We start from the raw sequence: 25712 nt of genomic DNA on the forward strand, positions 1-25712 counted from the left end.
GCAATTGGTGGTTCCCCTTCAATGTTAGAGTGTGCAGGCTTTTTGGAGTGTTTTTGGTCTATGCAACTCATTTGGACAATTTTTATAGGATTAGTTCACTTTCAAGTTAAAATTACCCCACGCTTTACTCATCCTGAATCAAGAAGTTTGAGCTGAAGAAAGTGTCTCCATCCACATCTATTAATCATAAACCTGCTCCACACGGCTCCAGGGGGTTAAAGGGTTAGTTCACCCAAAAATGAAAATTATGTCATTAATGACTCACCCTCATGTTGTTCTACACCCGTAAGACCTTCGTTCATCTTCGGAACACAAATTAAGATATTTTTTATAAAATCCGATGGCTCAGTGAGGCCTGCAACGCCAGCAATAACACTCCCTTTTTCAGTGCCCAGAAAGCTACTAAAAACAAATTTAAAACAGTTCATGTGACTACAGTGGTTCAAGCTTAATATTATAAAGAGATAAGAATACTTTTTGTGCTCCAAAAATAAAAAAATAGAAACTTTATTCCACAATATCTAGTGATGGGCGATTTAAAAACACTGCTTCATGAAGCTTCAAAGCTTTACGGATCATTTGTTTTGAATCAGTGGTTCACCTAGTAAGGCTTGAGGGTGAGTAAAGCTTGGGATAATTTTCATTTGAAAGTGAACTAATCTTTTAAGGCCTGGTGAGTTCCTGGCTTTTCTTCAATATCAATGACAGCAATACCAACCATTTAGATGATATTATACTACCATATTATTTACTCAAAGTTGTATCTGTACAGGTTTTAAATTTATAAAAACACACGATAGAAAAAAACTGTAATTTACATATTGAATATTCAATGAAATTCAATATTTAAAGTTGGCATGAAACAGAAGTTTTTTCCCTGTTGTAAAGTGTATCAGTGTAAAACAGCTTCTGGAACAAGAAGGAATGTAGGGCGGGACTTAATTTTATCCACTGGGAGTTGATTGTTAGATGGTCGTGGTTTGCTGTTGGTTGATCTCATGTGAGTGACAGGTTGTCCCACCCTCGTGCCACTAAACACATCATCAGAGAAGAGAACAGGTGTCACTGCATAAGGGAGGGGAAGTTATTTTGATTTAAGTTTACGATGGCACATGAATTTAAAAAATAATAATAATGTGCATGGATAATAAATACTGCAATATTCCATTAATAAATAATGGAAGCAAGCTGACCCATCTGAAAAACAACTAAACTAAATGCAAGATTAGAAAATTTAATTTAAGAAAAATAATAATGTCTTAAAAAAAAAAAAAAAAAAAAAAATATATATATATATATATATATATATATATATATATATATATATATATATATATATATATACAGAATATTTGAAATATATGATTATTTGAAAATAGAGACAGAACTCATTAAGTGTAGGTAATATATAAATGCATTTATTATAATCATTTGAACATGGTTTAGCACACATAACTTGCATTTCTGATGAGGCAAACATAATAATTATGCAGCAGGGAAGCTATCTGCAGTATCTCTTGTTCTCTGCACATCTGCTGTGCAAGCCAAACCTCGCAGAATGATTTCATACATAAAACTGAATCAACAGAAGTCTTTTTCAATATTTCGAAAATCGATTTGCACTTTACCTGCTTATCTTTTTTATTTTCTAATCTGAGAGCTGTCAAAGGCTTTTTATTCGTTAAGGCATGCATGCAGCGTAACAAAGAAAGTGATTTTGCTTAAAGAGAAATTATCATAATTAAATATGAGTGTGTGAAATGTTCTCATCCGGGTGTCTTTCAACTTTCACATACAGAAAACCGACATATACTAATGACACAGACACGGAAAATGATGATTTGTACACAATCGAGAATTGACAGACGAACACTGGAAATATATTGAATATTCAAGGATTAGATAGGAAATATCACTCACTAGGCACAGAACAATACTATTGCTATTAGAAACAGGTATTACCCAACTCTCTACACTAGATGTCTGTGTACCATTTGAAGAAAGATTCTTGATGGTGAACATTTCCTTATTCTAAACCTCTCCAATGACTCTAAAGGAAATAGAACATATAACACTCTTTGTCTAAGCGGCTGCTGATTGCTTAGAGCCAAACAATATTGAATACTGGATTGTTGACTGTCGAGCAGCAAATAGTTTCATTGATCCCTTGCTCTGAAGCAGCTCTTCTGAAAATGGAGCCGAAAGCATATTCGGAAATATGTTCCGAAAGCATCCACGACATAGAGCTGACCTAGTTTTCCCTGGGTATACCATATGGCAAAAAAGCAAAACCTTTTTATAGCAGCAATTCTTCAATTGCAGAATAAACAAAACATCACCTTCAAAGCTGTGTGCAATGTTTTGGCGGACAGATTGTTCTAGAAAAAGAGCAATCGTACCTTACAGTACTATGTGTTAGAGCGAAATGCTACTGAACTTTCTGAGGGCCACCTTCCTCACATGGCTCAAGTGACCAATGGCAGCATTCTAAAACAAAACAAAGATGTCCTAAAATTAACCTGCTGCAGATTATTCAACTATTTTGGGAATATTTTCTGGATTACAGTACATGTGCAACACAAATTCCTCAGACACAGCATTATGTGTTTAGATTCCAAATTCATCATGCAGTTTCCAGTCACAACACTCCCTTTTCCAGAATTGCATGTCATATTTTCAGATATAAAAATAAAATTAATTACAAACAAATGTCCAAAAAAGTTCCAATAAAACAACATCAACAAAAGTGCATACATGTATTTACAGTCTTGCTTAATTAAAGCATAACACATATACTTTTCTTTGTGTATATACTCAGATTATTAGTAGTCTTCATTATATAAGGAGACATAACACATAGCAGGACTCAAAAAGATTTCATCGAGTCAGTTGTGAAGATGTTTGCGTTGCAGTATTGAATAGCTTGGCTGCTAGGGCCGATAAGCAAGGAAAAGGAAGTGTACATACAGGTGCAAACAAGAGGTATAGATTTATCCATCCAGAAAAGCATATTGAAGAAGTTGAAGTGTTCATCCAGCATCTCTATCCAGGTATATGATCGTGTCAAATGCAACTAACTCCAAATGTCCTGATATCCTCAGAAGTGCAGATTAAGTGTCTAGGGAACAGTCGCAAAAAGAAGCATAAAGTAACAGGCCAGAGAGTCCTATTTGAACAGTAATGGATGCTCGCATAATATGTTCAATATCAGACATTAGGATTGCAAATGTTTTTCTGACATTTGATATGTGTTGTTCCTGGCTAAATGCAGTCAGTTCAGTGGTGCTTTTGATTAGCCCCCATTTACATTGAGTTTTCTATCTTTTTGGTCACTGTAGGGAGTTTTTTATTGTACAAGTTCAAGGTTTGATCCCTCCTGATGAAAACGAGAGAGCAAAAGCCCACAAACTATTGTTCGTTTCTCTCTCAGGATACCAAAGAGGCAGTTGTCAGAGAATTCAAGGTAACAAGACAGATGGACACTGACAAAATGCCGAAATGTTTCTCAAACAAGATTTCAGATCCCCTCAGAAAAAAAGGATAGGCAGTTCACATCAAGGGCACTTGCTTCAACATTCCTTAGACGGTTAGATTTAGGTTGACGTGGATGCTTTGCCCAGAATTGCCTTGGGAGATCACAAAAATCTTTATATTCAGCAAGTCGGAGAAGATATTTTTTTCCCCAAGCTCAGTGTATTGTGGGAAGACAAAAATGGAATTGAAGATACGCTGGTTGGACGATTCTTATAATCTGTGATATCCCAGAGTTCTCACTTTTGCTGCTTGAACCGAGGCCCAAGCATGCAGTGCACTCTTTTCCAAAACACATATTGATGACGTTCTTCAACTTAATGAATGAAAGTACTGAATGAAATGCATTAACAGTGAGATATGATGATCCTTGTTCATATGTTGGCTGTTGGCCAATCCACATGCTATTGGTGGCTGTCATGAGATTGTCAGTGTAAATACATCCAATCCTGTCAACAGACTCATGCTTCAATGTTCAGTAACGGGTAAATTTACACAGTCAAATTGCATGGAATACATTCAAAAATGAAAATTAAAGTAAAAAAAAACCTTCTTTATTAATTTACTATTCTATACTCAGAGAATTAAAAATATTTTTCAAGTAACAAAAACTCAGGATAATTGTTGCACTGCCAAATAATGGCCCCGGAATCAATATGCATTGGTTTCTGCGTCCATTGCAAAAAGATTGTTATGTGCAGTTATGAGTTTATGTGTATGGTAAATGAAATATAAATCTGAAAAGGAGCTCCGGCCCTAACGCTCTGACTTGACTTTATACCGCAGAACAAGGTACGTGGCAAGTCTCAGAACTATGAAAAAGACCCCCAGCACAATGAAGTCCACGTAGAGCTTAGCGTCCTCCACATCCAGCAGCTGGAGCACCTCTTCTGGTTTCTGGAACTTACACACCACGCCGGGACACTCCAGCTCTGAACGATTCATGCCATAGATGGAGAGGATCACGCCCTCAAATCCATACCTGCAGAGGAAGAGCATGTGTGTGAGATTTTTGTGATTAGGGGATAAATGTCTGCTTAGGATTGTAATTGTTATGGTTCTTGACTGACCTGACGTACGACACATAGGAGCTCCATTGAAGGTATTTGGGGATGGTGTCAAAGTTGACAAAGAAGCCCGAGAACAGAAGGACTGGGATGGCAGAGACTGGACCAACAAATGTGGCAACCTGAAGATGCAAAAAAGGAAAATATAAAGAGTGGTCAATATAAACAATGATCCAAAAGAAATTTAAGGGAATTCTACGGATTATATTTTTTAGGGCTATCAAAGTTAACAAGTCAAGTTCAAATATAAATTAAATGTTTAATGCAATATTGTTTAACATATTTATTGAATTATTGCAGTATCGCATTTCACACTGCGCTTAACCCCGGGTTATTGTCATTCTGAACACCACTTTTAACCCCGGGTAAAGGAACGTTTCACACTGCTCACACAAAACAAGGAACGTAGCACCGCTTTTTAATATTGCTTTGGAGCAGGTGGGTTAGTTAGACCTCTTCCGGGTCTGTTGTCAATCCGGGTTCACGACTCCACAGTGACGCTGCTGACGTGTTATCCGGTGCGCCTGAGCTTTGTTTACAGTCTGAAGGAGACGCACACTGTATTCAAGATATTCTACATTGTTTGTATTTTGGTATTGCTATATTTTGTAAAATGGTATAAGTGTGCATGCCGCGGATGTCCTAATCGCCAAAAACAATGACGAAAAAGTGCACTACCAACACCGACAGATGAAAGGATTCAATGGAATCAATTCAATGGAAAGGATTCTGGAAGAATAAAGTTGTAGTTTTTGTTATTTTTGGACCAAAATGTATTTTCGATGCTTCAAAAACTTCAAACTAACCCACTGATGTCACATGGACTACTTTGATGATGTTTTTATTACCTTTATGGACATGGACAGTATACCGTACATACATTTTCAATGGAGGGACAGAAAGCTCTCGGACTAAATCTAAAATATCTTAAACTGTGTTCCGAAGATGAACGAAGGTCTTACGGGTTTGGAACGACATGAGGGTCATTAATTACATATTTTTCATTTTTGGGTGAACTAACCCTTTAATGTACTTTGTCACTGTTACTCTGCAATAAGCTTCTTCAAAGTCTTCATCATTATTCTTACACAATTTAAAAGTCTTTACTGTCACTTTTAGTCAGTTTGATGCATACTTTCTGAATAAGAGTATTAATTTGCTTTAAAAAAAAAACTTTTCTGACCCCATACTTTTGAATGGCATGTTACCACTACTATTTTAAAGTCCTCATACCTGTAGTGAGGTGGATGCTGCTCCAATGAGAAGCCCCAGAGACTGAGCCACTAGAGCAGTGGAGGTGGACAGTGCCATAAAGAGCAGATACCTTGCTGCCTCTGGAGGCTGCTCTGTCATCCAGTACACTATACTGCAGTACATTATCGGACAAATGACCTGGAAGAGAGAGAAGACTGATGTGACGTCCCCTCACATGCCAACTTCTCAAGACCTTTTAGTCAGTCATAATAGTGGCTATATGCTTTGATTTAACATTATCACATGAAAAAGAGATGTAGAAACAGAAGTACCTGAAATGGAATGTCAGCCATGGTCTTAGCCAGGTAATACGCCTTTAGACTGTACCAGTAATTAAGATGCTCCCTTAGGAACACTGACATCTCCAATGGAACTGCAAGGAAAATACACCATTGCTTCATTGCCTAATTCAATTCGATTCACTGATTCTGTAAGGACCATAACTCTCAATCAATCCAATAAGAACGCTTCTAATTCATAACCAACCAAAAAGGATTTCATAATCACTCAGATCAAATCTGTTTTTCATGCTCATAAAGAATTACACACACAACCAAACACACAGATTACAGCCTTACATGTAAGGACGGTGGGCATGAGTGCAGCGAACATGAGAAACAGCATGGAGAAGAACAGGAAGCCAGTGTTGTTGAACACTTTGCTGGCATCATTCCCAATGTTCAAGTACAGCAGACCAATCAGCACACCAATACACAGGTGTGACATCACCCTCAGGTGGGTTAATACCTGAACACACACACAGACATTGCTTTTGTTGTTGGATTTCTTTAACATTTAATATATTAGGCACAGACAATAACAAGAGAGGATAATTCTTACAGTGTCCCTGCATATTGTGATGAAGGTTCTCTTGAAGAGGATGCAGAACTGTGTGAGGGTGCTGGTGGCAAAAGTGTGTTTCTCAATGTAGCCTGAATCCTGTACGAATACACATGACACATGATGTGAGCGAGTCAGAGACTGATAAACAGAGAGATTTTGTGTGAGAGTGTGTGTTCACCGCTCACATTGTAACACTGGGAGGGGCAGGATGTGGTGGGGTCATTCTTGTCAATGGAGTTCTTCTTGCTCTCATCTGAACACAGGCCTCCCTGAACAGCCTCGAAGAGCACTGGGTTCAGATCACCGTACTCTCCTGAGGCGACCTCGATTACTGCCAGCAGAAAGACAGCACAATTCATACACATGCTGAGTGATGGACTGACAGACAAGAGGAGAGAATTATTAACTCTTTGAATACAATGACATAATGTCCTAAATAAAAAGTATATTCGGAGATTCACTATTGTTCAAAAGTTAGGGGTTAGTACGATTTTTACTTTTTAAAGTGTCTTATGTTCACCATAGTTGCATTCATTTGATCAAAAATACAGTAAAATACAGTAATTTCAACAGCATTTTAATGTATTTTAAAATCTAATTTATTCCTATTATGAAGCTGAATTTTATAGCAGCCATTACTCCAGTCTTCAGGGTCACATGATCATTCAGAAATCATTGTGTCTAAATCATCTAATAAATTTTTGTTTAATAATATTTTTTTATTATTATTTAACATTTTGAGGGTATTTCATGATACTGTGCAATATTTATAAAATTTGTATTAGCTATTTTTTCCTCATTGAAAATAATACACATTTTTTTATAATATATATATTTTTAATAATTTTCAATTAAAGCGGTATTCCATGTTGAGAAAATGCATTTAAAATCCTTTTTTTTTTTATACTTAGACATTCTCAAAAACGACTTTTGTCAAGGTTTAGATTTTTTAAATGTTGATTTGAAGTGTCAGTTTTTGTATTAATTTACTACAGTCAAACCTGAACATATTTTGTTACACATAACATCAAAATTAAATAAAAGTGAACAGGTATGTTTTATCACTGTTTAAAAAATCTGGGTCTGATCTGATTTCAACCAAGACTTTTGCCTCAATTTTACCATATTGTTACAGCCACACCGGTTCATTTTTGTGTGTTTCATTTGTGTGTGTATAATAGTGTGTGTGTGTATGTGTGTGTGTGTGTGTGTGTGTGTGTTTGAGTGGGTGTGTCTGTTTTGTACTCTAGGTGTTTTAGAGTATAACCTCTTCCTTGCTGTTTTTTTTTTTTTTTACTGCTTTGTGGCTGAATTATTGATTTTATTCCACACATTTGCAAAAACTTTCTCTGTGTTATAGTTGTGCCAGTTCTTATAAATATGTGTGGGTGGGAGGGGGTGAGGGGGTGGATGTGTCTATTTTGCCCTCTTGACATTTTACTGTCACTCCTTCATTGATGTGCACTTTTTTCTGCACAGTGGCAGAATTGTTGCCTGGCACATCCAGAATGAAATATCTTCTACAAGATATATCAGTCTGGTCAGTCCGCCCTCCATCGCACCTCGAGTCAACTCCAAACCGTACCGTTCATCAATCAGATTAATTTATTTCAGTGACGCAAACAGCGTCACTCTAGTGCGGCGAAAGTCCCTTCAATATCAACAAAGATTGTGCAGAGTTTGTTCTATTCAGCCGTGAATTCAGTTTTAAATGACCATAAACACATTAAGTCATTAAAACCCCAGCAGCTGACAGCACTAGAAGCTTTTATTTTAAAAGAACACGTTTTCGCGTTGCTTCCCACTGGCTTTGGGAAAAGCTTAATATATCAGTTAGCTCCACTCGTTGCCTTGCTAACGTCATATCCCCCCTTCTCTGATTGGTTTACTCCGCTTCCTGTTTGCTCAGATTTTCTCCGCCCTAGAAATCGAATTGATTCAATGGCGACCAGACTCATCCGCTTGTATTGCGGTGGGGCTGGATTTTCCAGGCAAGCAGAATTGTAGTTTGTACCACCAATAGATTCTCTGAGTTTTTTTTGTTTGCATTTCCCATTTTTCCCATGTCGTAATTTTTGACCACAATTTTTTTGTCCCTTTAAAATATCCGAATCACGTCCATGATTTTTGCGTGTTCACATAGCTGATGTGACAAAAGTCACCAAGTGTCATCCCAATTCCGATGAAGTAAAAAAATGTAACATTTCCAAATGTTACATTTTTGACCAAAGAGGACCAGAGGGTTAAAAAAAACTTTTAATTATTATATATCAATATATCAACATTCATTCATTCATTCATGGAAACTACGGAGAACTACGGAAAACAAATGAGGCAGAAAACTATCTAATATAGAAACCATTGTTGCATTAGTGCTGTATAAGTTTCAAACAAAACAACAGATACACACACACACACAGTAGACTTACTAAAGTCTGCAGGATTGTGGTATGTGGGGCAGTGGAGTCCAAGGTTTTTCAGGTAGGGGATAAGGTACGGTACTGTCCCCTTATATATACACTGACCTTGACTCAGGATATAAAGCTACAAAGAAGAACAGAGTATTAAAGAAGAACATGAACACATTAACATCCTCACACACTGCCGGTCCTTCAACTCAGAAACACATTTTTCACAGTACGATATAATTTTAGAATACAGCAAATACCTTGTCAAACATTTCAAATAGTTTTGCACTGGGCTGGTGGATGGTACAGATAATGGTTCTTCCTCCCAGAGCCAGAGATTTCATCAAGGACACCACCTGGAAACAGGATGCGCTGTCTAGACCACTAACACACAGAGAAAGACACATGTACATTTGGGGATATTAAACAGAAAGGATTTGTAAAGGAGCAATATTAATGCAAAAATCCAAGGATTGTGGTCAAGAATGACATTGTGTGTAATATTATAGCTCTGGGTACCTGGTGGGTTCATCAAAAAACATGACAGGAGGGTTGTTGACCAGCTCCAGAGCAATAGCCAATCGCTTACACTGGCCACCCGACAGAGAGATGGTGCGAGTGTGGGCACACTCCTGCAGTCCTAATGCTGTGAGGATCTCATTCACCTGTCACACATTATATCATTATTTGGCTAACACAAACATATAAACACAATGTCACCATACAGCTTCATAGATTTTATAATTTTTCGAACATAAAACATATTAATTATAGTGGTGCCGCAAAAGCTTACCAGTTCTTTTTTCACTTCCATATTTTCATTAAGTTTAAGGTTAGCTGAAACCTGAACAAAACAAAGAAAGATTACATTAAAATAGGGCTAATGTATAACCAACCATCATTATCATAAATATATAATCGAAGGTGTTTATGTACAAATAATTGTGCAATAAAATAATGATTGAGAAAAAGAGATTGGTTGCCAGGGACAATTGTTAAATACACAGCACGGAATGCAGCGATTAACCAATCAGAATAAAGTATTCTAGAGTGCCACCTACTGATCATTGCACTTCTCATGCTCATAGATGCAGTCACATGCAAATGATCTCACCATCATTGCCTCTCGTGTTGTTAGGTTTGGCAGTAGCATGTCATCTTGCATGATATAACATGACATTTTTCTAAAGGTGCGGAGGTCACGAGGTCGTCCGTTTACCAGGATCTGACCTTTCATGCCAGTCTCTCTGCAAGAAGAAAGGGACACAAGACAGAAATCTTAATGAGTCTATAAAAAGAAAGGCTGGGAAGTGATAAACAGGAAATGAATTATGGAATGTAAATGCACGCTCACCTGTAGCCGGCGAGAATGTTCATGAGAGTAGACTTGCCGGCCCCTGATGGTCCCATGATTCCGATAAGCTCCCGACTGCAGAACTTTCCGGACAGACACTTCAGAAGGGCCTTAAATCCTGCACACAGCATTTTGGGTACATTGTGTTCACTCTGTTTTATGAGAGTCACCAGCTTGCCACATTAAATGCATGACAGAGTTAGCTGGCATCAAACAAATACAGGCTTGATTAAACATTGCATTATATTAATACTGTTTACAAAATCATAACCTGTAAACTCCAATGAAGTACTTTGTACTCAAAGTACTTTGATTATGCAGTCTAGAAAAATATTAACCCTCAAGTATTGTCCAATAAAATTATTTAAACTACAAACAACTGAATACAACAGTTACGATTTGAACCATCGTCTAATTGTGCTAATTACAAACATTTTTGTTGAAAATTCAATTCATTCCATTTCATCCTCATTCATTTGAATTCAAACATGTCATGTGACATGATATAATATTGATTGATGCAGTCACTTACATCATTAAGCAGATACACCACAGACGTTAAACATTATGAAGGGAATTTACATTCTTAAATTTACACTACAACTGTTAATTAATAAGAGTAGCAAAAGAATGAACAGGATAGACAGTTGAAATTGCCTTTGGCTTTATGGATTTAAATTCTTCCACAAAGAATTAGACCTCCATGTTAGTGGATGAGTCATAACAGAGACTCTTATCTCTGCCTCAAGAGGGAGACAGAAACTTGTGCTGCCACTCATTGTTAGCTTCTTGTTTATGTCAGGGGTCTTCAATCTTTTTCAGCAAAATAAACTACTATTATTCAGGATGCATTAAATTGATCAAAAGCAACAGTAAAGACTTTTACAGTGTTACAAAAAAAACTTATTTTTTTTAAAAACTTTCTATTCATCAAAGTATCCTAAAAAAAATGTATCACTGTTTCCACAAAATATATAAGATATCTAAAAAAATAGCACAACTGTTTTAAACATTGATAATAATAAATGTAATGTAATGAAAATTCCAATATAAATTCAGCTTTGCAATATTTTTATGTTCAAAAACATTACAAAAATCCATTAAAATAACTATAAATGATGTTAAAGGTGCCATCGAATGAAAAATTGAATTTACCTCGGCATAGTTAAATAACAAGAGTTCAGTACATGGAAAAGACATACAGTGAGTTTCAAACTCCATTGTTTCCTCCTTCTTGTGTAAATCTCATTTGTTTAAAAGACCTCAGAAAAACAGGCGAATCTCAACATAACACAGACTGTTACGTAACAGTCGAGATCATTAATATGTACGCCCCCAATATTTGCATATGCCAGCCCATGATTGAGGCATTACACAAGGGCAGCCAGTATTAACGTCTGGATCTGTGTACAGCTGTATCATCAGACTAGGTAAGCAAGCAAAAACAATAGCGAAAAATGGCAGATGGAGCAATAATAACTGACATGATACATGATATCATGATATTTTTAGTGATATTTGTGAATTGTCTTTCTAAATGTTTCGTTAGCATGTTGCTAATGTACTGTTAATGTGGTTAAAGTTACCATCGTTTCTTACTGTATTCACGGAGACAAGAGCCGTCGCTATTTTCATTTTTAAACACTTGCAGTCTGTATAATTCATAAACACATCTTCATTCTTTATAAATCTCTCCAACAGTGTGTAATGTTAGCTTTAGCCCGTTAGCCACGGAGTACAGCCTCAAACTCATTCAGAATCAAATGTAAACATCCAAATAAATATTATACTCACAGGAATCGATGCACGCATGGAGCATGAATGACGAACACTTTGTAAAGATCCATTTTGAGGGTTATATTAGCTGTGTGAACTTTGTTTATGCTGGTTAAGGCAGTCGAGAGCTCGGGGGTGGGGGAGCGTGAGATTTAAAGGGGCCGCAGCCTGAATCGGTGCATATATAATTATGGCTCAAATTAGGCAGTTAAAAAAATTTATAAAAAAAAATCTATGGGGTATTTTGAGCTGAAACTTCACAGACACATTCAGGGGACACCTTAGACTTATATTACATCTTGTTAAAACTGGTTCTAGGGCACCTTTAAGTCATTACATTACATACATTGTATTTAAATTTTATTACTACACAGGAATTAAACAATTAGCCAAACTTTAACTTCTTCAGCTTTAGTTTAATTCAACTAAATATTGTATTTATGTTTAAAGAGGTCAGGTTATGGCTTGAGATAACAAATTTGCTTGGATCCTTTGACATATAAGAGGTTTTTGTACAATTAAAAATCCTGCAGGTTTCTAGGCTTAAAATGTCCTCCTCATTATGAAAAAAAACATTTATTTAATCAAGCTCCAAAAACAGCTTGTTTTGATATTTTGGGATCTGTGATGCAAATACATTTGCATATATGACTGGCTCCAGAGCAAACCATCCATGAATAGTTTTACATCATCGCACAATAGGCCTCACCCACTGGCATTCAGTCGCTTAACAGTCATTTGCCTTCACTAGATGTGAGCGTTGTGACGCGTCAAAGCAAACAGAACCCATTATAATCACTGACGCTGCCTAAAGTATACAGATGCGAATTCAGTTTCTGACATGCTCCACACACTTGAGTCTGTCAACAACAGGAAAAATGGAAGAGTGAAAGAACATTTGCTTTGACACGTCTAGTTTAAACAGCATGTTATATATGAGTATTCAGACCCCCTTAAATTTTTCACTCTTTGTTATATTGCAGCCATTTGCTTAAATCAATTAAGTTCATTTTTTTCCTCATTAATGTACACACAGCACCCCATATTGACAGAAAAACACAGAATTGTTGACATTTTTGCAGATTTATTAAAAAGAAAAACTGAAATATCACATGTTCCTAAGTATTCAGACCCTTTGCTCAGTATTTAGTAGAAGCACCCTTTTGATCTAATACAGCCATGAGTCTTTTTGGGAAAGATGCAACAACTTTTTCACACCTGGATTTGGGGATCCTCTGCCATTCCTCCTTGCAGATCCTCTCCAGTTCTGTCAGGTTGGATGGTAAACGTTGGTGGACAGCCATTTTTAGGTCTCTCCAGAGATGCTCATTAGGGTTTAAGTCAGGGCTCTGGCTGGGCCATTCAAGAACAGTCACGGAGTTGTTGTGAAGCCACTCCTTCGTTATTTTAGCTGTGTGCTTAGGGACATTGTCTTGTTGGAAGGTAAACCTTCGGCCCAGTCTGAGGTCCTGAGCACTCTGGAGAAGGTTTTCGTCCAGGATATCCCTGTACTTGGCTGCATTCATCTTTCCCTTGATTGCAACCAGTCGTCCTGTCCCTGCAGCTGAAAAACACCCCCACAGCATGATGCTGCCACCACCATGCTTCACTGTTGGGACTGTATTGGACAGGTGATGAGCAGTACCTGATTTTCTCCACACATACCGCTTAAAATTAAGGCCAAAAAGTTCGATCTTGGTCTCATCAGAGCAGAGAATCTTATTTCTCACCATCTTGGAGTCTTTCAGGTGTTTTTTAGCAAAGTCCATGTGGGCTTTCATGTGCTTGCACTGAGGAGAGGCTTCCGTCGGGCCACTCTGCCATAAAGCCCAGACTGGTGGAGGGCTGCAGTGATGGTTGACTTTCTACAACTTTCTCCCATCTCCCGACTGCATCTCTGGAGCTCAGCCACAGTGATCTTTGGGTTCTTCTTTATCTCTCTCACCAAGGCTCTTCTCCCCCGATAGCTCAGTTTGGCCGGACGGCCAGCTCTAGGAAGGGTTCTGGTCATCCTAAACGTCTTCCATTTAAAGGATTATGGAGGCCACTGTGCTCTTAGGAACCTTAAGTGCAGCAGAAATTGTTTTGTAACGTACCCACTGTATATATACATATATACACATATATATGTACATATATATAAACTCTGGTTTTATGTTATATGTGTTGTCTTCCACCTTTATCTGTGTGTCACTCTATATTTCAGTCACAGTCTTGAATCATTAGTGAAGTGCTCTAATTCTCTAATTGCTCTCTTTCATTCCGTTTTTTCTCTCTCCTTCTCTCCGTTTGCTGATGTACGATAAGTGACAGAATTGAAGAGTGACAGGGGCAACACCCTTACATCAACCTATAATTTCCTGTATGCTTCAATGCATACCAATGATCTGTGGTGTGCATGAGTATTAATTGCTAAAAACTCATCCACAAATGATATGCCCTGCATCCTGTTGTAACTAATAATTTATCCTTAGATTTTGCTACATGCTGACGATGTGTAACCTGAGCATCAATCTGCTCATGCATTCATCCTTTTCTCCATCTACAGCACGAGTTAAAAACAAACAGCATTGCGTGAGATCACTTACACGGGCCTGTGCTGAACTGGGATCAGCCTGAGAGTGCTCTTGGAAAGCTTAAACACATTTAATCAATAGATGCATCCATGCAGTTTGTGGTTGTGCGCTGATAAGAAAGAAAGCATCCATCAATCTGCTAGCGATATGGTCTTGTGTTAGAAACGTACAGACCTACAGAGTGTTGGAAGGAAATTCAGACTAAGTATTCAGTATTTATATTCACAATCTATATCTTTTTACCCATAATTTAAAAAAGGAATTCTGTCATTTTTTTCCTAATTAAAATGTTTTACCTTTAAAAAATATATATTTATTATTATTTTACATGAAGAAGGTTGCTGCAGAGGCCCACACATGACATGCAGGGAAAAAAATAGATGTGGTAACGAATTAATAATATAATTTTAATTTGCAGCATGTTTTGTTATCTTTGCCATGTTGTACTACTTCGTTCACTTGTTTTAATCTAGTTAAATAGTAGTTAAATCAATTTAACATAAATAATGGAACAAATTAGTACAGCATAGCCATGATTTGCCTAAAATGTGGAAACAAATTATAATATGATAAATCATATTTTGTTTTTAATTTTTCCAAGGCTCCATAAGTTGCCCTTATGGGGGCTGCCACATTGAGATCACATGACCAACCAAATACTTATATCTTAGGAACCATTTTATTATCAGACACTTTCACTCCCTTAATAAACCTTTAAGTGTCTGAGACAACTGTCATATCGGCCAGTGTAACAAAAATGCATTGAAATTCACAGTGTACTTTTAAAAATGAATAATTTACTCAAACAAGATATTGTGAAAGAATATTCTGGCTGTGAGTGCTAAAATTAGAACACTGAATGTACTGTGCAATGACAGAATACTTACAGTTCTCTTATATGACAGAGAATTTGCCATTTTTCTCCTTTAAAGTGTCTGTATTATGCTCATTTACAAGTTCATAACTTTAATTTTGAGGTATTCTAGAATACATTTACATGATTTACTGAGAAAAAAAGCTACATTATTTTCTCTTACTGTACATTGCTGCAGCACCTCTTTTCACCCTCTGCCTGAAACACTCTGTTTTAGTTTCTGTCTCTTTAAAGCCCGCCTTTTTGAAAAGTCCAGTCTATGCTCTGATTGGTCATCTGGCCTAGTTTGTTGGTCAAACGGCCCATAAAGGGTTAGTTCACCCAAAAATGAAATTAAGATGGGTTTTTTTATGAAATCTGAGAGTTTTTTTTTTAAATCTCCCATAGAAAGCAACAAAATTACCACATTCCAGGTACAGAAAAATAGTAAAGACATGAGAACACTTTTTGTGCCAAAAACAAAACAAAAATAACAACTTTATTCAACAATGTCCTCTCTACCCTGTCATTCTCCTATACTGTTTACGTTGTGAAGACACATTTTGCAGAGCTTCCAGGTTCTACGTCAGAATGCCAACTCTGTATTGGCTGCCTCCTGCGTCAGCATCACACGCATGCGTCTTGCTGCTCACGTGAACAGCGTCGGCCAATACTCAGCCGGCATTCGGACATTAATACAGAAGCTCTGCACTGCGTTCACTAGAGACTGACAGGGAAGAAGACAAATTGTTGAATAAAGTCATTGTTTTTGTTTTGTTTTTGCGCACAAAAAGTATTCTCGTCGCTTCATAACATTAAAGGGATACTTCACCCAAAAATTTGGTGTTTATCTGCTTACCCCCAGGGCATCCAAGATGTAGGTGACTTTGTTTCTTTAGTAGTACACAAATTATGATTTTTAACTACAACTGTTGCCGTCTGTCAGCTGTATAATGGGTGTCAATGGTAACACAATTTATAAGAGTGAAGAAATATGCATAGACAAATTAGAAGTAAAAAATGATATAAATACTGTTCGGTTTCTAACACAAACTGATCGTTTCGTGTCTTAGGACATCAATGTGTCGTCACGAGCCACAGGGTTTAATTTGGATTTGTTTTTTTTACTCTTATAGATGAAGTTCCCATTGACACGCATTATACGACTGACAGACGGCAGCGGTTGGAGTAAAAAATCATCATTTGTGTTCTACTGAAGAAACAAAGTCACCTACATCTTGGATGCCCTGGGGGTAAGCAGATAAACATCAAATTTTCATTTTTGGGTGAACTATCCCTTTAAGGCAGTGGTCTCAAACTCAACCGCGTCGCTTCTATTATGAGCACGCTTGCCTAAATCACAGTAAAAGCACTCGACTTTAAGTCACGAGCGTCTATTTAAAACCACCGAAACGCGTCCGATGCAACCATTAAACGTTACCGATGTTCAAACGGCATCTTGGACAAATGTGTGTCAGCTGTGTGAGCACAAGCGCTGCCACGTGTCTGTCAAGAAACAGAAGAGTGTACAAATGTATTCAGGGATTGTATGTGTTCAATAGCCTACAGTGTTGGTCAGTGCAAAATTGTAATGTTATTTAAGCTAACATAAAGTTAGGGAAATACTTCCACTAAATGTTAAAAACTAATAATGTATGTAACAATTAGAGATTTTTATTTTTTGACAAAATAAAGTTGATATATATAGCTCCATTTTTTTTTGTTTATTTCTGACCCCTCCACGCCACAAGTTTAGCTGGTTTTGTTCCTAAATTACACCTTTTTTTTTATTCCATGCTCTTTGTTGGATGTGAGAAGTTGCACCAAACTATTGCAATTAATAGTATTATATTAGTAGGCTATATTATTAGTATTATATTAGTAATAGTATTATATAATTATATTACACTCTGTAAAAATGAGAGAGACACTGCTGTTTACATTTAGTATGGTAAATAAAATATTTATAGTATAGGTATAAAAATTTTTTAGTAGGCCTAATGAAAGTGAATGAGAAATAATGTAAAGGAAAGTAAATTTTCTGAAATGTTGTGCTTTCTTGCGCTTGAATGTTAATATGGCCCTCCTATGAGGTGTCAATCGCAGAAATGGCCCCCCGCCAATTTGAGTTTGAGACCCCTGCTTTAAGGTTAAACCACTGTCACTATTTTAAAGGTGCAATAAGAATTTTCTGTCCGCTAGAGGTTGATAGAGGCCTATTCAAAACAAAGGCGTAGCTTGATGACGCAAAGTTTGAGCGCGGAATCTTGGGACATGTGGTCTTCACATCATAGCCGAAAAAAGAATCAGGATAGGACTCGGGAAGAAATCATGTTCATTGATGCTATTATTATTAACGTTACTGTAGTATGAAGCAGTGTAGGACCGATTGTTGTGGGAGCTGAACGAGGCCACTGGAGCTATTTTTAATGAGAGACGAACGCAACACAAGCCGCAAGCAGTGGAACTTTTATTATATGCCACAGTTGCCGGCGCTGCTTCCTCTTTTCCGGTCATGAGAATGAGGTAATGCAGCTCTGTTTATCATGTTAGATACATTTGAGTGTGTTGAAAATTGTCACAGACACGTCAGGTTCACAGACACGTCAGGCTCCATTGGACAGACTCTCTGTGGACTCAAAAGGGCCCTGTGGTCAGATCTTACTCGGCGTTCGTCTCTCACTTCCGGGAGGTCTTCGGGAAACCTCTGACGGATTCATCGACTGGTGAGAAACTCTACAATCTAAAACAACGTAATCTCTCTGTTAACGAATATGCCTTGCAGTTCCGAACGCTAGCCGCCACCAGCGGATGGAATGAACAAGCTCTCATCACATCATTCCGTCAGGGGTTGGAACCCTATATGCGGCTGCATCTCGCTGCATACGAGGACTCCATTGGACTTGAACGCTTCATCCAACTCGCCATTCGCGTGGGGTCCCGTATGCAGTCGTGTCTCCTAGAGCACCAGGGCCAGTCAACCATCACCAACCTCCTCCGTCGGTCCGAACCCGTCAGCCCTCCAGAACCAGCCACCGAACACATGCAGATTGATCATTCTCGTCTCACCACAAATGAAAGACAAAGAAGGCTGACCCTGAACTTATGTTTATATTGTGGATTACCGGGGCATGTCATCTCCACATGCCCAACCCGTCCTCCTCGGCCCGTGGTGAGTGCAATTTTTCCCTCTATCCAAAAAATGAAACCACTCACTACTGTTGTAATCCTTACTGCTGCAAACACCTCTGTTCCAGTGGTGGCGCTCCTCGACTCAGGGTCAGCAGGAAATTTCATCTCTGGTGCCCTCTGCCGACAACTCAACCTCAAAGTCTCCCCGTCTCCGACTAGCTATCAAATCCACTCCATCACGGGCAAACCCCTGAGCCGTAAGAACATCCGTCATTATGTGGGACCTCTTCAACTCTGTGTCGGCATCCTGCACTCGGAGAAGGTACATCTGCTGGTTCTGGAGGAATCCACCGCTGACGTGGTTCTAGGGCGCCCGTGGCTAGAACAACACAATCCCACCATCTCTTGGCGCACGGGCGAAATCCTGAAGTGGGGCGATCACTGCTTTCCCGACTGTTTCCCAGCGCTTCCTGTTCCAAAGTCTCCACTCTCCAAGTCTCTCTCCCTGAACGCCACCTCTATCGAAAGCCCTGTCGAGAAACGCTCCGTGGATGTCCCCCCGGACTACGCCCCCTTCAGTGACGTTTTCTGCCCGCAGCGCGCCTCCAAACTTCCTCCACACCGGCCATGGGACTGTGCCATCGATCTGCTACCGGGTGAACCAGTGCCTAGGGGACGCATCTACCCCCTATCACTACCGGAGGAGAAGGCCATGGAGGAATACATCAAAGAGGCACTCGAACAGGGATACATCCGCCCGTCTACTTCCCCTGCTGCTTCAAGCTTCTTTTTTGTGGCAAAGAAGGACGGAGGCTTGAGGCCCTGCATCGACTACCGTGCCCTCAACAAAATCACCGTCAAATTCCGCTACCCACTTCCCCTCGTCCCAGCGGCCCTGGAACATCTCCGCGGTGCCACTGTGTTCACCAAGTTGGACCTCCGCAGCGCGTACAACCTCATCCGGATACGTGAGGGGGACGAGTGGAAGACCGCCTTTGTCACGCCCACCGGACACTACGAATATCTCGTCATGCCGTATGGCCTGGTCAACGCCCCCTCCGTATTCCAGGATTTCATTCACGAGGTGCTCCGGGAGTATCTCCACAAGTTCGTTCTGGTATATATTGATGACATCTACTCCCGGAGCTTGGCCGAACATCGCCACCACGTTGCGGAGGTCCTTCAACGCTTACGGCAGTTTCACCTCTTCCTAAAAGCTGAAAAGTGCTCCTTTCACCAACCCTCCGTGCAGTTTCTAGGATACATCATTGACCACAGTGGCATCCGGATGGACGAGGGGAAGGTCACCGCTATCCAGTCCCGGCCCACTCCATCAACTATCAAAGAGCTCCAACGATTCCTAGGATTCTCCAACTTCTACCGCAGATTTATCAAGAATTACAGTACCATCGTCAGTCCCCTCACCAACTTACTCCGTAACCAGCCCAAGTCTCTGTCCTGGTCCCAACTTGCCACCAACGCCTTCGAGACCCTGAAAAGAGCCTTCACCACCGCTCCCCTCCTCGTCCACCCTAACCCGGACCTACCATTCATCGTGGAAGTGGACGCCTCCACCACCGGAGTGGGAGCGGTCCTTTCACAGCAGCAGGGGACGCCAAGTAGACTCCATCCATGCGCCTTCTTCTCCCGCAAGCTCAACCCGGCGGAGGTTAACTATAACATCGGTGACCGCGAACTCCTGGCCGTCAAGCTTGCCCTCGAGGAGTGGAGGCATTGGTTGGAGGGGGCTACTCATCCGTTTCAAGTTCTCACTGACCATAAAAATCTCGAATATCTGAAGGCTGCCAAAAGACTCAACCCTCGCCAAGCTCGCTGGGCCATGTTTTTCTCTAGATTCAATTTCTCCATCTCTTACCGCCCTGGTTCTAAGAACACTAAAGCTGACGCTCTGTCTCGTATCCATTCCCCTGAGGAAAAGCCCGAAGAGCCTGAAAAGATCCTGCCGGAGTCTATCTTCGTGAACCCTATCCAGTGGTCTGAAGAAACCATTCCCTCCTCCAATGCCTCCACACGCACTCCGCCGGGTTGCCCCCAAGGCTTGCAATACGTCACACGGGCACGTCGCACTCCACTTCTGCACAATACCCACTCATCACTTGGCACTGGTCACCCGGGGGTCAATGAGACCCTCTCGTTGCTCAAACAACGCTTCTGGTGGCCCAACATGGCCAACGACGTCAGAAGGTACGTGCAGGGCTGCAGGGAGTGCGCCATCTCCAAAAGTCCACGCCATCTTCCCACCGGCAAGCTACTTCCTCTGCCCGTTCCTGAGCGACCCTGGTCACACCTGGGAGTGGACTTCGTCACCGATCTCCCTGAGTCTGACGGTCACACGTGCATCCTGGTGGTGGTAGACCGCTTCTCTAAGTCCTGCCGTTTGATACCCCTGGAGGGTCTACCTACCGCTATGGCCACGGCAGAGATGCTATTCAACCATGTTTTTCGCTATTATGGAATACCTGAAGATATAGTCTCCGACAGAGGACCTCAATTCATTTCCCACGTCTAGAAGGCCTTCTTCTCCCTCCTGGGTGTGACCGTCAGCCTGTCATCTGGATACCATCCTCAGTCGAACGGGCAGACGGAAAGGAAGATCCAGGAGATTGGCCGCTTCCTGCGTACCTTCTGTCACGGCCACCAGAACTCCTGGAACCAGTACCTGGGTTGGGCCGAGTACGCACAGAACTCCCTCCGTCAAGCCACAACTGGACTAACACCCTTCCAGTGCGTACTCGGCTACCAACCCCCGCTGTTCCCCTGGGATGGGGAACCCTCCAACGTCCCTGCAGTCGACTACTGGTTCCGGGAGAGCGAGAGGGTATGGGACTCAGCTCACCACCAACTGCAGAGAGCCCTGCGCAGACGCAAGAGGACAGCCGACCTTCGACGCTCCGACGCTCCAGTCTATCAACCGGGGCAGAAGGTCTGGCTGTCCACCAGGGACATCAGGATGCGTCTGCCCTGCAAGAAGCTGAGTCCCCGCTTCATTGGCCCGTTCACCATCCTTCGGCAGATCAACCCCGTCACTTACCGTCTCCAACTCCCTGCACAGTATAGTAGAATTCATCCTACTTTCCACGTTTCTCTACTAAAACCTCACCACCCTTCTGTTGTTCCCTCCACAGAACCTGACGTGGCAGCCGCCGAGCCCCCCCTTCCACTCATCCTGGAGGACGGCACAGCTTACGTGGTTCATGAGATCCTGGATTCCCGGCGCCGTGGTGGTCAGCTCGAGTACCTCGTTGACTGGGAAGGTTATGGCCCCGAGGAACGCTCATGGGTACCCAAGAATGATATCCTTGATCCTATCCTATTACAGAACTTCCACGCCAATCACCCGGACAGACCTGCCCCACGACCTAGAGGACGACCACCACGGCGTCGAGGTCCGCGGCCCTCAGGAGCGGGCCGTGGGAGGGGGGGTACTGTCACAGACACGTCAGGTTCCACCTCACTGCAGTACCCACGCACTCAATCACCAGCCTTCTAATCACCGCCACCTGCAAGTCATTAACTCTGCAATCACCAGCACCATAAAGCCACCACACTCACACACACTCACTGTCCGGTCTCGTTCGCACTACGTCATATGTATGCTTACCTTAAGGACTCCCAAACGACTTACCTACCTGCTCCAGCGATCTCCTTCATCTCCTTCGTCTCCTGGTCTCCCCGTGTGCAAACCTACCTGTGTGTGTGAGTGTCTCCATCGTCTCCCTCCACTGCATCTCTCATCCAGCATCTGCAAGTTGAAAGGGACAGTATTATATCCCATTCATCTCTCATCACGCTATATCTGCTTGTTATCACTCTGTGCTCAACTGCTTGTAAATAAATACTTAACTGGATTGCTTCTACTTCAGTCTCCGTGTCTCTGTTGTAACAAAAATGATGTAATAACGTTACTCTGTGCGTTCACTCGGCGGCTGCTGTGAGACATTTGTTGCACACTGCAGTAAGATAGATCGATTTTAGAATATCATATTAAATGCTGGATGGCTTGTGTTGATAAATGGCATGCAATTAATTTTAAAACGTATTGTATGATGGAGAAAATTCTGTATTGCTGTTACTAAAAATAAAAAGCTGCATCTGAATATTCTATGTTAGCTACTTCACAAAATAGTGTTTTTCTCTGAGGCATGGTAACCTTACTCACAAAAAAATCAAGAATTAAATTTAAGCAATAAAACTAAACATGTTGAGCTATATAACAATAATTAGTTTTCTCATGATTTTCAAATAATTGGAAACATTTGGGATATTGTAAATACTCAAGTGAACAAAATATATAACGCTGGCCTAGTGGATTTTTGGATATTTTACTGCAAAATTCTTACATATTGTACCTTTAACTATGTCTACTTTTCTGGACATTGAATGTGGTAAATTCGTCGCTTTCTATGGGAGCTAAATAACCTCTCGGATTTCATCAAAAATATCTTAATTTGTGTTCTGAAGATGAACAAAGGTCTTGCAGGTCTAGAACGACATGAGGGTGAGTAATTCATTTTTGGGTGAACTAACGCTTTAAGCCAGTAGGTGGGCATTATGGAAATGTGTACAATTGTAAATGTAGCCAAGTCACAGAAAAAAATGGCAGGACAAACGAGGTATTTCAGGAAAATAATTACTGTTGGAGAAAATAACTCCCTTTGCAGTGCTTTGTATCATTCCAGATCGTTTGCATGCACAAACAGCTATATTACACACTGCAGGAAAGGTAAAAAAAGAAAAAAACAGTTTGAAGGTGGAAAAGGGATAGTTGAATTCAAATTGAATGAAATATCTGGTGCAATACAAAAATGTCTTTAGGGTTAATTAGCTGCTGTTAAGCACTGATGCCTGTGGAGATCCATACTGAAAAGCCTAATATTCACAGAGCAGATTGTTAGCAGACCTGTTCATTACCCATAACTCTAACTTTACCACTGGGCTGATTTACATATGCACTGGTATTGTATAACATCTGTGGCAGCCATGTCTGCTGGTTCCTACAGCTTCAGCTCAAGGCAAGCATCCAAAATTCAGAATGTTTATGATTCAACACATTCTAAAAGCAGTGAGAGAGGAGGAACAGAACAAGGGATAAGTAATTGCAGAGAAGATAGAGAAGATAAAATATGACAGGTGAACAGGAGTCCAGAGGGAAAGACAAAGTGGAGAGAGAGGGGCCAGAGGTAATACAGAAAAGCAAAAACAACAGAGACCGATCAATAAAGATGAGAGGCTAGGAGAGGGAAGAGGCAGTATGACATCTAAGGAGGAGGGTTAAATGGCAGGACAGCCACACAGCTTCTATTCATCAGTCAGAAACGAAACCATCAGTCTGCACATAACTATTAGTCTATCTGCTCTGCCTTTACTCACATACATTATCATTCAAGGCTCAGGGCAGTACTTATAGAGGAACAATATGTCCTTCACAACGAAATCTTCCACATGCTTACATGGTTCAAGGACTGCAAAGCAATGAAAGGGTGAGAAAAACAACAAGGTAAACCTGGATCGACATGTAAATCTACCATGCAAACAAATACATTTGCTTTTACGGTATTTCTAATGATAATTCTAATTTTAATGCATAAAAATGTCCATGTGGGTTGTGGCTGTTGTATACTGTCTGGTTGGTGGAAAAAAAACCTAAATGAACAGCAAGGTGTTTTTGCATAAGGGAGTTGAGAAAACAAGTATTGCTAGTTAATGTAGTTAAGGAGCTAATTAGAACAGCATCCAAAACATATAATTTTTCCTCCCATCTCACATTTTTTTCCCATCACCATGCTCCGTAGTTTTAAATACAATAAAATAGAAAACAGTTAGTTTAAATTGTAATGATATTTCACAAAAACTAATTTGTTTTATAAAGACACATAGACTGTAAATTTATCTCATTTCCAAGATGATTTTATAAGGTTATTACATTTGCTAAGATATAAATATTTTTCAGCATGAACTGATACATCTAAAACTGCTGATATATAAATTGCACATGAAAGAGCTTGTTTCTCAACAGATGGAACAACAGAGGGACTGTATAATGAGGTATGAGGTAATGAAAGAATGGCATACTAATGTATGAGGTGCTAACTCAGAAAAAAACAATGATGACATATAAGAAACATACAGAGTCTCAGGAGGGGCCTGCTATCAATGTCATAGAGATCCCCACTCTATGATTCACCGTCTTCCATTTAGCAAGGGCACGTGTGTGCAGGAGACCTTATATACATCTGTCGTGTCCGTGTGCTTGGTTTGTGCAGTGTGTGTGTGTATGCGGCTATGTGTGGGTGGAGCTCAGCATGCTGGAGGACATGAAGCTATAGGAGCTGCTGTGTGTGCAAAACCCATCATTCACCAGCATTAACACACCACTGCAACCTCTCCATGAGGATTACTGGCTAACATGGAGCAGAGAAAGAGGGAGAAAGATAGGAGAAGAAAAAGACAGAGAGTTCTGAGATATGTAGTGAAACATAAGCAGGTAAAATATATAGCGATAGAAGTAATTTACACTAAGTGCAATAACTGAGAGATGCTATATACACTAAGTGTAAATAGCAACAGAAAGTATTTTCATGGCACTAAGTTCAAATAGCAATAGATGTTATTTACACTAAGTGAAAATATAGAAGTATTTTCTGTGCACTAGTTATATGCTATTTACACTAATATTTGTTATATGCTACTTCTACGTAGTGCAAATAGTGTCAGGTACTGTAGTGGCACTTCAGTGTATTGCAGTATATTATAAAACAGCAATAACAACAACAAATCCTTAATTTTTAAGAACCTCTCCAAACTGATATGCGATGGGAAAAAGGAGAAGAATTAGTTCGGTAAAAGGGACAAAAGTGTATGCAACCTGCTTTATTCTCCATATATCTATGTATCTAT

At 40.1% G+C, this 25712-nt stretch overlaps 1 protein-coding gene across 3 annotated transcripts in view; it reads right to left on the bottom strand.

The window, feature by feature from the left end:
• Positions 1-1407: 1407 nt before the first annotated feature.
• abcg4a (ATP-binding cassette, sub-family G (WHITE), member 4a) overlaps positions 1408-25712 on the bottom strand; it is a 33365-nt gene continuing 9060 nt past the window's right edge. For all 3 annotated transcript variants that reach the window (XM_067407420.1, XM_067407419.1, XM_067407418.1), the window contains exons 3-15: positions 10458-10575; positions 10218-10350; positions 9897-9947; positions 9623-9768; positions 9364-9487; positions 9125-9239; positions 6881-7026; positions 6693-6791; positions 6431-6599; positions 6125-6225; positions 5832-5990; positions 4602-4720; positions 1408-4513 (exon numbers count right to left, since the gene is read on the bottom strand). In XM_067407420.1, coding sequence (XP_067263521.1) covers positions 4288-4513; positions 4602-4720; positions 5832-5990; positions 6125-6225; positions 6431-6599; positions 6693-6791; positions 6881-7026; positions 9125-9239; positions 9364-9487; positions 9623-9768; positions 9897-9947; positions 10218-10350; positions 10458-10575 — 1706 coding nt within the window. In that variant the 3' untranslated portion in view covers positions 1408-4287. The remainder of the gene's footprint in view (positions 4514-4601; positions 4721-5831; positions 5991-6124; positions 6226-6430; positions 6600-6692; positions 6792-6880; positions 7027-9124; positions 9240-9363; positions 9488-9622; positions 9769-9896; positions 9948-10217; positions 10351-10457; positions 10576-25712) is intronic.

This window comes from Chanodichthys erythropterus, chromosome 13 (assembly GCF_024489055.1).
Source record: "Chanodichthys erythropterus isolate Z2021 chromosome 13, ASM2448905v1, whole genome shotgun sequence".
NCBI classification, from domain to species: domain Eukaryota; kingdom Metazoa; phylum Chordata; class Actinopteri; order Cypriniformes; family Xenocyprididae; genus Chanodichthys; species Chanodichthys erythropterus.